Here is a 13,665-nt window from a genome sequence, read left to right on the forward strand (position 1 = left end):
AATACAGACATATTTACCATTGCATTTCAATCAGGCCTGAGCATGAGAAATGAAAGAATGAAACACAAAACCTAAAAAACTGGAATAAATAGTTATGAGGAAAAGGAGGAATAAAACTACAATTAAAAGAAGAGGAAGAAGAGTAGGCTGATTATAGATCTGCAAATATTTGCACCCTGTGATATTCATGGGGGCCTTCATAAGTCAACTGGCAACTTGAAGGCATGAACACAAATCTTCAACTATGGGAATTAAATGTTTCAAAAGTTTTATCTCCACTGAGCACTTCATACTTTTTAAAAGATTTTTCACAATTGGAGAGTTTTGTGAAAATTTTACAAAGGTGCAAAAAATGTGCACATAAGAGATTTTGGGTGTATCCTCACTGCAGAATTTAAAGCAGTTTGAAACCACTTTAAATGCCATGACTCTATCCTGGGATCTGAAGTTTGGTGAAGCACTAGAGTTCTTTGACAGATGATAAAACAATATTGAATATTAAAAAATATTAAATTTAAATTCCAAAAGCTTTAGGAAACAAGAAAGCTTTCAGTTGATATTTGAAACAACAAAGAAAGAAGCAGTCCACAAATGTTCAGGGCAGCAACTGCTAGATTATACAGCAGCAAGTTAAAAAGGATGAAATCCAGCCAAGGAAGAGAAAAGCATTAGTTGAGTGAGAAGTCAAGTTCCTAGAATGCAAATCCCAAGCAGACTAGTAGAAAGAAATGAGGACCTAAAAATGTGGGTTTGACCATGCAGGGCTTAGAAAGTTATTTAAAAATTTCAAATTTTTGTAAGTTTTATATGAACTGCCCTCACTGGAATGCCAATGATATGCTGCAGTGTATTTTGTTATGGCTATTGGGCTGTTGTATTTAAATTGTCTGTTATGTGAACCACTTGTATCACAATGTGTTTGTGGAAAATGTACTTCTACAAGTTGAACTGTGCACATCAATATCATTGTTAGAGAACACAGTAAGATTGTTAACCATGAGAGTTAAGTAGAACGTGTAAGGGGAGGAAGGGAGGATTGCAGCACTGGGGAAAACTGACAACTGGCATTGGAAATTATAAAGAAATATTCATGAAGAAGTCAAAGGCTTTCATGGCTGGCATCCATAGTTTTTTGTGGGTGTTATTGGGCTATGTGGCCATGGTCTAGAAGAGTTTATTTCTGAAGTTTCACCTGCATCTGTGGAAGATGTCAGCCACAGATGCAGGCAAAACATCAGGAATAAACTCTTCTAGAACATGGCCACATAGCCCGAAAAACCCACAAAAAACTATCCATGAAGAGATGGCCCAATGCTAGGCTGGGAGTTTGAAGATCCAGGTTCTAGTCAGTGGTGAATCATATAATTCATGGGTAGTTCTTCAGGCCAATTTCTCTCTCTCTCTCTCTCTCTCTCTCTCTCTCTCTCTCTCTCTAAGTCTGACCTACTTTTCAGAATTGTTGTAAAGAAGAAGTACAGAGGGCAAGATCTATGTACCTCACCTTGAATTAATTGAAGCATAAGCAGTACATAAATGTAGGAAAAATAAATGCATGAATCTTGCTGAAACCAATAAATGTATTATTGTGGGGTGTTTTTACTCTATCTCCCTATTTTCCAAAGAGCATAAATACACCATGAATTAATAAAGTAGGCCTGGAGATGCCTGTAGGCTCAACTAACTGCCTCAATGTTATTTTCCCAGATATTTTTCAGGATGGACATTATAACTACCCTACTGGGGCAGCCTTAACGGAAGTCCTTCTAACACCTCTGTAGTTACTGTAACATTGTTTTCTCTGACTCCTGAGTGTGTTTAAAATCTTTGTCTTTCCCAGGAGATTGCACTGCAGAGTTCAAGAGCCACTCAGCTTATAAAACTGCAATTAATAGCAGCAAGCTGGAAGTACACTACATTTGATAGACTCTGTGCCCACTGAAAGGGAGTCTTTAAATCTGCTCTTTTACAACTTAAAAGAAGGGTTGCATTGATTAATTCACCGGATCATAGGCCTGAAGCTGACAAGGCATCTTCCCAGGATTTTAGCCCTTTGGGATTGGCATCATCACTTTTCAGCCACATTTTTCCCGTTCTTATAACTGGAGAGGAGTCACCTAAGGTTATACAACTTATATTTTAAATATTTTCTCTAATGGACCCATAAATAAGTAACTGTCTCAATAATAATCTTAAGACAAAATCTATCCTCCTGCACAGCTGCAGCTAAAATTAAAAATCAAGTTACTTTCAAATAGAAAAGGGAGATATCTTGTCCTTTCCTAAAGAAAAAATAAATGCTTGCTTACTATATATAGGACAAAGCTGACCTAAATTTGGAAGAAACTGGAAACATTTCTTGCAGATCATCAATTTATTGCAAATTCTCTAATATTAATATTTTGGAAAATCTGAACAGTCTATTACAAACAGAAGTGCTGCCCACTTTAAACTCCTGTTAAAGATACTTTATCCTAGGATTTTGTATAAAAACAGCTTCTTCAGAAAAATGAAGAAGTTGTAATGGAGCTTCATTGTCCATGGTTGGTGTTACTTTATTTTGTACCATTTTAACTGAATTCAGATAGGTTATGAAATTTTTCTGTATTTCAAATCCCATTAGATCAGAATGAATGTATCTTTTTGGATAACTGGGTTTTTAAATAGACCTTGTAGCTATCCATTCAGAAGAACAATTATGTACCTGATTGATGCACTAAACGGGAGGATAAATATCAGATTGTAAGACTGAATTGTGCATATCCCTTCCTTCACTATACTGATACTGGGAGATGGCACTCTGCTTGGACAGTAAATGCACTTCTGTGATAAAAAATAGCCAGTTTAGATTGTTTGGTTTCAAAGGCGATGCAATCTGTGAAGAAAATTTCTCTGGATTCCAATAGCAAATTTGAGGAATCTTCAACAAGGGCTCAGCCTTGGTTGACGATTCCACAGCACCAGCATGCTGAAGAAAAATGTAGCTTCTCTTGTTAGGAGAGTTATCAGTGGTAGGGGCAGAAGGTATATTTGCAATTTCCTTAAAGATGCCTAATGGGGAAATGCCAGAAGTATTTAAATAGTTCCCTGTTCTCTTTCTAATCTTGGGAATATCTGATTTAGTAAAACCAAGAAGCATTCTCACATAATTTAGAAAATAATTCCATTGACCTCAGATTAGAGTATCTGATATTCAGGAGCTCCTTAAAATACTAATTAACTCATAAGATTGAATCCCAACAGGGCATAAGCTCATGTCTGTGTACCTGTCTTTGTTTCTGTCTTTGATACAGAGCAAAACATACCTAGAAGATGAAGGAAGACCTTAGAGCATAAGAAAAAAAACTTTCCAGCATCTTGCACTACATTTTTGTACTCTGAACATTAGAATTTGAATGCTGCTATAAGGAGTAGATGGTAGACTGTCATATATTATTCTAAAATGGACAAGTCAATGAGAAAATTGACTTCCAGTATGTGGTTCAAAAACATAATGTGCCTCCTTTTGGCATAAATGAAGTATTTTTATACAGTATATTGCTCAGCTCCATTAAAATATTTACATGTGGAAAATATATTACAGCCACATGTGGAAAATGTATTTTCAAAGAATGTTTCAAAATCCATGGATCTATCCAAATGACATCTATAGACTTCTTTGACTCCTATTGTCAGTTCTTGATTGTTTTTTGTTGCATGCCTTCAAGTCATTTCTGACTTATTTCTGACCCTAACACAAACCTATTACAGGGTTTTCTTCACAGAGTTTTCTCAAAGGGGTTTTCCTTTGCCTTCCTCTGAGGCTGAGACAGTGTGATTCACCCAAGGTCACCCAATAGGGTTTCCATGGCTGAGTGGGAATTCAGAGTCATAGTCTAATGCTCAATTACAATATTACAATGGCTCCTGATGCTGTGTCAAATACTGAAGAGGGTGAAATAGCTTCCTAATGCAGAGTGAGCCCTTCTTGGTGCTATATTTCAAACATACAGGCAGCACTGGTAGGAAGGATGTAAATAGAAACTCCCCATTAGAGACTTTCATTGGATACTGGTTAGGGATATCAAATGACCCATATCTTAAGATCAACAGGGGATACTTTGTTCATAGTGTTGATACAAGTCAGAGAATTTTCTGTAACAGCCTCCCATCTATGAAACTCCATGACAAGTTATTATATTATATCATATCCCCACAGTCCAATTATTCAACCATAGCTTGAAGACATTTTTATTTGTTCAGGCTTTTAGTCTTCAATTTAAAGTATGTTTGCTGTCTTTTCATTGTTTTATTGTATTTTAACTACTGAGAATGTGTGTGTGTGGGGGGGGGGGTATGCATTTATTTTATGGTTACTTGGGTATTTGTGTTGTTAACCCCCTGTATTGATAGCTCACCCAACAAGAATGAGATGCAAGACTAATAAATAAATAAATGGTTGTTTTTTCAGTGACAAACTCTTTTTTCTCAAGAACAAAACCAGGGACTCATCCACAGTACTGTACAGTTATATCTGTGTGATACTACTTTGAGTGAACAGTGCAATGCAGCAGCTAAAAAGGCCAATATGATTGTAGGCTGCATCAATAGAAGTATAGTATCTAGATCAAGGGAAGTAATAGTGCCACTTTATTCTGCATTGCTCAGGCCTTATCTGAACACTGTGTCCAGTTCTGGGCACCACAGTTCAAAAAGGATGTTGACAAGCTGGAGCATGTCCAGAGGAGTATAACTAAAAGGGTGAAAGGTCTGAAAACCATGCCCTACGAGGAGAGACTTAGGGAGCTGGGTATTTAGCCTGGAGAAGAGATATGATAGCCCTGTTTAATTATTTGAAGGGATATCATATTGAGGATGGAGCAAACCTGTTTTCTGCTGCTCCAGAGAATAGGACATGGATGCAAGCTCCAGGAATGGATGCAAGCTCCAGGAACAGAGATTCCACCTAAACATTAGGAGGAACTCCCTGAGAGTAAGAGCTGTTGAAACACTGTCCCTCGGAGTGTGGTGGATTCTCCTTCTTTGGAGGTCTTTAAGCAGAGGCTGGATGGCCATCTGTTGGGGGTGCTTTGATTGTGAGTTCCTGCATGGCAGGGTATTGGACTGGATGGCCCTTGGGGTCTCTTCCAACTCTATGATTCTATGATGCTATGAACTGTCTTGGCAACATCCTATGGAGTCCTGGGGTTTGTAAAGCTTTCTGGCTGAGAATTCCAAGTCCTTAAATTGCAAACCCCAGGATTCCTTAGGATGGAACCATGCCAGTTAGTAGAATCATAGTAATTGGGTAGTGTGAAAAGGCCCCAGAGCAACTCCTTGATTTTGGTGAGGGTGTCATTTGGGTGTTTCAGGGTACAATTTAGAAAGAATATCAGCGGTTGTTATATGTGCCTTTCTAGTGATGGAGTGACAATCTTCAGAGACAAATTGCAATTCATTTTTCTTGATATTTTTTCCAGGACCATGCCATTATCTGTTCAGCAGAAAAACATTTAAGGACTATATCAGATTCTGCCAAAGACTGAAGGAAGTATGGTACCGGTTGTTGAACAAGAAAGTCACTTGAAGGAGAATTAGGCAACTGATGCCTATTCTCCACATCATTCCTTCATTTAGACCTGGAATTTGGGGATTCCATTGTAATTAAAAAGAGGTAGTGTCTTCTCTAGTTCATGTCAGACTTATGCATCCCAAAATATAACAAAATCATGCAAATCAGTTTTTCAGGTCGCATTGATAAAATGTGAGCATTCTAGAAATTGTCAAGCTATATTAGTAAATATTCTTGATTGATAGAGTGCTCTTCCATAAGAGACCTACATATACCACACTGATAAAATCAACTCTTTACTTTAAAAAAAAAAATGAGGTAAGCATCTCCCCCCACCCCATTGACTCTATCAACTGTAAATTCTAAAATTCATGGTTTCCCAGGAAATGTTCCAGCCTTTAAACCAGACAGGACAATAATGGCACAGTACAGACCACCCCAAAGGGGCGGCCTGCACTCACCCCTTTTCATGGTGGATTAGGGCAGGGCAGCCGCTTCTCTTTGGCCTGGAAAAGGGGTGTCCTTGGGACTTCATGCCCCCGGACACCTCTGGCACTAAAGAGGAGATAAGAGCGGCCACTGATGCCCCTTTCTCCTCTGCATTGCTGGTGTGGCCGTTTGGTTGCCATGCCAACAATACACGGGCCCAAAAGGAGCTCCATTTTGGAGATCTTTCCCGTGCCTCCACCAGGCCGCCATAAGCAGCCTGGGGAGGCACGGAGATGTCACAAGTGGGCTGCGCCATTTGGACACAGTGTGTGCATGACATCATAGTTATATGTGCCATTTGGATGGTACCACATAATGATGTCACATGCATACATACTAGGATTAGGGAGCATGCGGTTGGTGTATGCTTCCTAACCCTAGTATTGGTGCCAGCAGAGTGCAAAAGGGTGGTCTGTACCACACCAGTGTTTCTCAAGTCTATCAAAGAATCTGTTTTAAGAAACTGAGCCTGAACAGATATGTCAAAATAAAGCTGCTTCAGGTCACTTTGGAGGTATGCTGTTTAAATGATGCATGCCTCCTAAGAGGCCAGAAACTGGAGGACTGAAGTGTGGCTTTGGCTGGCTTCTGGCCTCTTAGGATGCATGCATCATTTAAACAGCATACCTCCAATGTCTGTTTGGGCCCTTGTCTCCATCATAAGACTAATTCCTTACTACAAAGGAAAATCTATTCCAGAAGTATATTTTCCTTGGGAGAGGAGCATCTATCTATTGGGAAAAAACAGAATTCCTGGATGGGATTTTGATTACAGTAGGTAGCAGTCCATGGAAGATGGAGCTGTGCTACAAGAGCATTTGGGCTATTACAGAAAAAAGACATCATTGATGCTGTTAGTACTTGAAAATGATTTTTTAAAAAAATGAATAGAAGGTACAGGGGATGCCCTAACATGGGGATAGTGGATTTAAAACCTCTTCCCTCCTATACTGTGGCCCTATTCCACAAAGAAGGTCATACACTTGCTCTCTACATTGGAACAAAAGTTCCATTAATTTGTGGAGGGTACTAGGTTGCCAAGCACTGAGGTATTCTGTCTCTCTGTTGTCAGCTCTTTCTATCATGGCAAATGGTATGGGATTATGAGAAGTGTGTGCATGTGTTTGTTGTGTGCCTTCAAGTTGTTTCCAATTGAGGACTCTTGGCAACATTTGTTTAGAGTTTACCATTGCCTTCCCCTGAGGATGAGAGAGTGTGACTTACCCAGGGTCACCCAGTGGGTTTCATAGCCCAGTAGAGAATTGAACCCTGGTCTTTAGAATCATCGTCCAACACTCAAACAACTATGCCATTCTGGGTCTCTGGGAGATGTAGTCAAAATCATACAGAAGGTATCAGGGGCCCTTTCACACTACACATATACCGCTATCATTCCACTTTAACTTCCATGGCTGAATCCTATGGAATCCTGGAGCTGGTAGTCTGGTGAGGTACTAGAGAAATTGGCTGAGACATCTAAGGACCCTTTCCTAAACTGCAAATCTCAGGATCCCATGCAATGGAACCACGGCATTTAAAGTGGGTTCATAGCACTGCAATTGTAGAGTGTGCAAGGGCTGCAGGTTGTTTACCCCAGAACCTCGCATGAATGACAGTTACACACAGACCCTAACTGAACTTTTGTGTACAGCTTTTAATATTTGTCACATGCCCATCTGAACACTCAGTGAATACATTTTGTTAACTGACAGACTGAGGAATACTTTTTTTTCAAAACCTCACCATTTTTCTCAGTTCAAATATGCTCTCCTAGCAAGAGTAGTTTGTGATTAACTCCCACTACTTGAAATCAATGGGACTTTAAAGGGCTTAACCTTGGCTGGATCATGCCCTGCATCTGTGGTTCCTATCCTGTCCTTCCAAGGTTTGACAGTAATGGAATCAAATATCAAATTACCTCCTCAAATTTCCTCAGTTAATATCCCCAGTGTTTAGATCAGCATTTCCACTGCAAATTAAGACGATTGTGACCTTTTTTAGCCAATAAACACTTAATGGAGACATTATAAAGATCACAGCCTCTTACTAGTGTATACAACCATTGTGCTAGAAGTACATAACGTATTATTTTGTAAAGATCTGAGTATGTTTGGCACTAAATAAAGAGTGATACTACCTCACATCTCCTCGGCATACTTCTTCCACTATGTGGTTGCTTCTTTTATAAGACACAGATAATCAATAAAAACCCATGAATAAAAATAACTTTCCTTTAAAACTGGATGCCAAAAGAAAACACAGCTTGCTAGCTTTCTTAGCCAACAGGCTCCAGTTCTACTATGCAGCTCACACTCTTGCTGAGAGATCTGAAAAGTAATATTTCTAAGTGTTGTGAGTGAAAAAATAAAGAAATGTATAGATCATTAACAAAACATGGGGGTGAGTAGGAAGCCCTGCTCATTCTCCTCTTAGGTCTAATCTGCACTGCAGAAATAATGCAGCTTGACAGCACTTTAACTAGCACAATGGTTCAATGCAATGAAATTCTGGGATTTGTACTTTTGTGACTTTGGTCCCATACAGACAAGCTTTGGGTCACTTTAGAAATATACTGCTTAAATGATACATGCGTCCTAAGAGTCCAGAAGCCACGCCAAAGCCATGTTCCAGTCCTTGAGCATTCGGACTCTTAGGACGCATGCTTCATTTAAACAGCATATCTCCAAAGTGACCTGAAGCAGCTTTATTTTGGCCTGTCTGTACGGGCCCATATTTTGCCTTCTCTGTCAGAGAGCTCTGGTGCCATAACAAACTACAAATCCCAGAATTCCATAGCATTGGGCTATAGCAATTAACGTGATGTCAAACTGCATGATTTCTGCAATGCAGGTAAGACCAAAACCAATTTCTACCTCAAACAGAGCCCCAGATCTTCCAGTCTTATCCTTGCCTTCTTCACATGTATGAGTGGTTCAAAGTGATGAAGAGATTTGGTAGCTGAATATGCAGTCTGCATTTAAAACAGCAGTAAAGATCACTATCTTCTGCCAGATGATTTTTAGCCAGATGATTTTGAAATTTAATGATGAATTTTAAATACGGATTGTTTTAATATGTGTACACTTTATTTGTCCTTTTAAATTGATGTGTGTTTTAGCTGATGTGTTTTTGGATGATGACATGTATTTGTTAATTGTTGTTGTTTCCTGCCTTGATCCATTATGAGAGACAGGCAAGAAATAAAAACAACAACAAATAAATAAAGTGTACCCTTGATGTTGGTACAATATTTGTATTAGAATGAGGTGGCCATCTTGTTTGTAAATAGAGTATTCTGTTAGTATGTAGCTGTGATTAAAGGCTACTGAGGACATGAAGATGCTGCTGAAAAAAGGGACAACTACATTGAATTCTCCTGGTTTGTAACATGGAGGCATAGTTACCCAACCAACACATATCTATGCATACTTTCTATACAAGATGGAGGCCTGATTTTCCAGGGCTGTGTTTTGTGTGGAGGACTTCTACAAATAGCAAAGCCTCTTTACTTCAGACCATTTGCCCTCCATAGGGAGCAGAATGATGAAATGGGGGGGGGGGGGGGAGGAACTAGGAAGCTACCCACCCCATATATTTGTAGAACCCATGAAAATAATGTGCCAATAAGAGTGTTATGTAACTTGGCACATGATGATGCATGCTCATGCCATCTTTGCTTATTTCCACAACTGTTAGGAAAAAAATATTAGCCTGTCATTCTCTCAGACAAGAATGAAATGTGTTAGTTTTTAAGCTGCCACAGGTCTCTGCTAATTTTATTATCATGAATCAGTCATGATATGAGATGGAGGATATGTCGAAACATCTCATATTTCTCATGTCAGGACATGCCTTTCCTTTTGCTACCTTCTAATATTTTAAAAATAATTCAGTTAACAAAGCAAATTACATAACAACATGCCTGCAGTTTACCCTCATCTTATTAAAATAATAATTCCCATTCACTCATAAACTAGCATGATGTACAGGCATGATCTTTTATTGACCACATCATTTCCCTGCATCCATTAATTACTTTGGGCTCTTCAAAATGTTATTCTGATGAATGGGAAACACTTATGACTAACACAGCAAGCCCACAGCACATAGCAAGTTTCAAAAACAAGGCCTGCTCCCTAGAAGTAACTTCAAACCTTTCTTACTTTTAATCAGAAAAAAATCAGATTACTTAACATACACACACCAGATTCTCAGTATTTTAAGTATAAGCAAAAGCTAGTTACAGTCCCTGTATAGTGGTGGTCTTCTAGTTCTAAGGTACTTAGAAATACACTGTTCCCAATAGTAAATAACTGTACTCACCTTCTTTCAACAGTGGTGAAGTATTTTGCTGGTCATTTTCAAAACTCTGTGTTGTTCTAAATTTCTCTTTGTCGGTCTCTGCTTCTGACATCTATGTAGCAGAAAGCAAGAGAATATCAGCAAATGTGAAGTTTAAGAGAAAGTGTGAACATTAAGAACATCTATCCCAACTTAAAACACTTTTATATCACACTGATGTCAGTAGGGCAGTTAAGAATCTGATTTTGCTCTCCCAGACATTTAAAATGTTTTAGATATGTGAGATCTATTATTTCAATCTTTGTTTTAGCTCTTTTAGAGTTTCAGCTCCCGATTACTTGTTTCAGCTTGGTATTTTTGTTTTTACTGATATGGAGTTTTAAGCTGTGCTATTTTTTTTATGATTTTGATTGTTGTATGTTTTAAAACTGTAGCACAACATATAGAAGTCTGATGAGTCATTTAATAAATAAAGTAAACATATAAATAAATTCAGTATTTCCTACTGTAATATTTGGAACATGCAGCGCCATCATAAACACCTTTGGTATATCCCACAATAATATTTTTTAGGGCTGCATCACTTCACATGGATGTCTACTCAGAAGAAAGTTCCACTATATTCAGTGGCTTAATCCCAAGTAAGTGAATACAGGATTACATCTTGAAGTACTGTACCCATTATCAATAGCTACATAATGAGCTGTTTATGACATGTTAAATAATGAGCATTCATCCTATTTTTAAAGCTCATATATGCTGAAAAGGCTCATACATTAGACTAATATGCCCTTTCATAGTGCTTTATTAATATTACATGTGTTCTTTGATGGCACTGCAATCAATTTTATGTTGAGATGTATTAATAATGCTTATGAGGAAATTATAGCATGCAGATATGCTGTGCTTGGGTACGATGTAGGTCAATATTTATTTAATCCAATTCTAAATAGCAATAATGCAAACTATTAAAGTGATCATAAATAAACATCAATAAAGAGAAGTTCAGCAAAAGTGTAACCAAAATTTCCCTGACACCACCCTCAGCCATCTCTCTCTCTCTCTCAATGAGAATCACCAACCCCTGCCTCATCCTCAGCAAAAGCATGCAAAATTACAGTACCTGGGAGTATTATGTGTACATTAGCCTGCTGTTATTAAGAGGATTGCCTGTTGTAGTTTACTTCCACAAATTGCTTGAGGGGGGATACCAGGCTGTCCAGTCTTCTTCTAAATGATTTTCATCTTCTCAGAGTTGAGCTAGCTCACCCATTGCCACAGGATTACCGGTATATTCCATGTAAAGGAGGCAAAGATAATATGGTCCAAGAGCTATTGTTCAGTCCTTCCTGCAGACTCCAGAGTTGTGTAATGTCCAGCATTCCCTCACACTGACAAAACTGAAGAGATGAGCAAGGCACTCTTTTCTTTTTCCTCTCTCCTGCTGTGTAGTGCCAGATTTGACTTGCAGCCAGGATCTGCCAAGTTTGTGCTAAAATGCTCTTTTAAAAATATGCTTCCTACTGGAAGGGTTACCAACTTGGACACTTGACAAAACTTTGTGATGCAAACAGTCCCGACCAAAGATTTCTCCTTGCAATTCATCCGGCTGCAATTATGTGGAAGAGGCAAAACAACGGAAAAATCGAAGAGGCACATGACCAGTTGTGCCAAATCAAATTGCTTTTTCTTAGAGTTTTTAAAATTAAATTAAAATGTATTATATTATATAAAAATGGATGTATCATGCTTCTTCAAAGAGCTGTCTGAGGAATGCAGGCTTCTGTTTACATTCAAAGAGCACAGCTGAAATCATGTCACTATCTGGGCCTGATAAGATGTAAGATTCACTTCTGAACTTTTGCCATATGAACACAGTCCATTGGCTCATCCTGCTACACATAATGGCCTCAGTAATATTGGTTAATCCTAACTAAAGTAGACCCATGGAATCAATTGTGGAATGGGGAGCCAACACAAATCTAAATCTAATTCATTTAATAGGTATACAGTACTTTAGTGGAGACTAGTAATAGCCTGCAGGTTACCCTTTGCCAAGATATGCAATTGCCTTCCAAAGCTGCTGGGCTGGCGGTGGTATGTCGAAACATTGCTGTTCACAAAACCTTTGATTTGACAGACACCACAATTTCTTCTATGTAGCCCTGAGCTATGATCTCTTTCCCTCACTGTAATATTAACTGATATTTTAGGTAAACATCAGCTGACATCAGATTCAGCCATAACTGACTTATAAAAGAATGATAGGCTGAAATGATTATTTATTTCCTGATTACTGGTATAGACCAATAGGTCCAGGATTGGGCTTGGCCTCTTAAGTTGCCTTTAAGTAGGGGATATACTTACTGTCTGGCTTCTTATCCAAAGCAAAACCACTCTCTTCTGCTCCTCTCTAACATGATTTACCAACACTGAAACCTGGTATGGAATGTATATGGCTGTCACCCTGTTTGTGACATAAATGCAGAACTGTAAGGTACACCTGCATATGTACTTGTAGGTTGCAGTGGATGGAGAAATGCAGTAGCTCCATCTTCAACTCCCTTATCAAGCCTATCTAAAGGTTGGGCATCCTTCTTCACACTTGTTCAGTGGCCAGCAGAAAATGGAGGGAAGAGCAGGCAGGTGGTTGTAGTCCTACAGCTGCCTGCCATAAGAAAAGGACGTCCTCCTGGACCTCTTGGTTTTTGGATCTCCTGTCTGTTCCAGCTGTCAGTTTACTCTTCTGGTCACTGAATAGCTGTTGGGGAGGGAGAAAACCCAGCCCACAGACAGGTAGGTGGAGTGTTTGAGGAGGGGGATAAAATTTAGTTATGCCTTCTAGAACTTTGCAATGCAGGATCTCAACCACATTTGTTTTCTAATAAATGTGGCTTCACTCGCAATGTGGAGACATTGTTTAAGCTACCATATGACCACTTCTGTGTCACCAAGCATACCTCTTCAGCCAACTTTTGTAACATATGAGCTGTGCAGTCTAGTCCAATGCAGCACATTCATTAACTTACCAGCAAGAGGTGCTCTCCATTTCTTTCTTTTTCATCCTTCTGTCCCATAGAAGTCCCCTATTAGCAGATGGGTGGGCCCTCAGTGAGATAAAGAGGAAGAAGATGATATAACAATGCCAAGAGTGTCTCAGACAAAAGTGATACCACAACTCGAAAGTGAGAAGAAGACAGAGAGATAAACTAAGACATACTGTTCAACATATCACAGATCCAAACCAGAATGTGGGTGGCCAAGCAACACCAGATTGTGGTCAAGATGGCAAAAGGTATCAATGAGGAAGATCACACAAGTTAGGA

General features: G+C 38.9%; 1 protein-coding gene across 1 annotated transcript in view; it reads right to left on the reverse strand.

Annotated features, from left to right (window-relative positions):
- Positions 1 to 10,451, reverse strand: part of MDFIC2 (MyoD family inhibitor domain containing 2) — a 72,060-nt gene extending 61,609 nt beyond the window's left edge. The window contains exon 1 of the mRNA XM_089495434.1: positions 10,361 to 10,451. Within this exon, the coding sequence (XP_089351560.1) occupies positions 10,361 to 10,451 (91 nt within the window). The remainder of the gene's footprint in view (positions 1 to 10,360) is intronic.
- Between the last annotated feature and the right edge of the window lie 3,214 nt (positions 10,452 to 13,665).

Source organism: Sceloporus occidentalis, unplaced genomic scaffold (assembly GCF_023333645.1).
Source record: "Sceloporus occidentalis isolate IW3139 unplaced genomic scaffold, rSceOcc1.0.p SCAF_1, whole genome shotgun sequence".
NCBI lineage: Eukaryota > Metazoa > Chordata > Lepidosauria > Squamata > Phrynosomatidae > Sceloporus > Sceloporus occidentalis.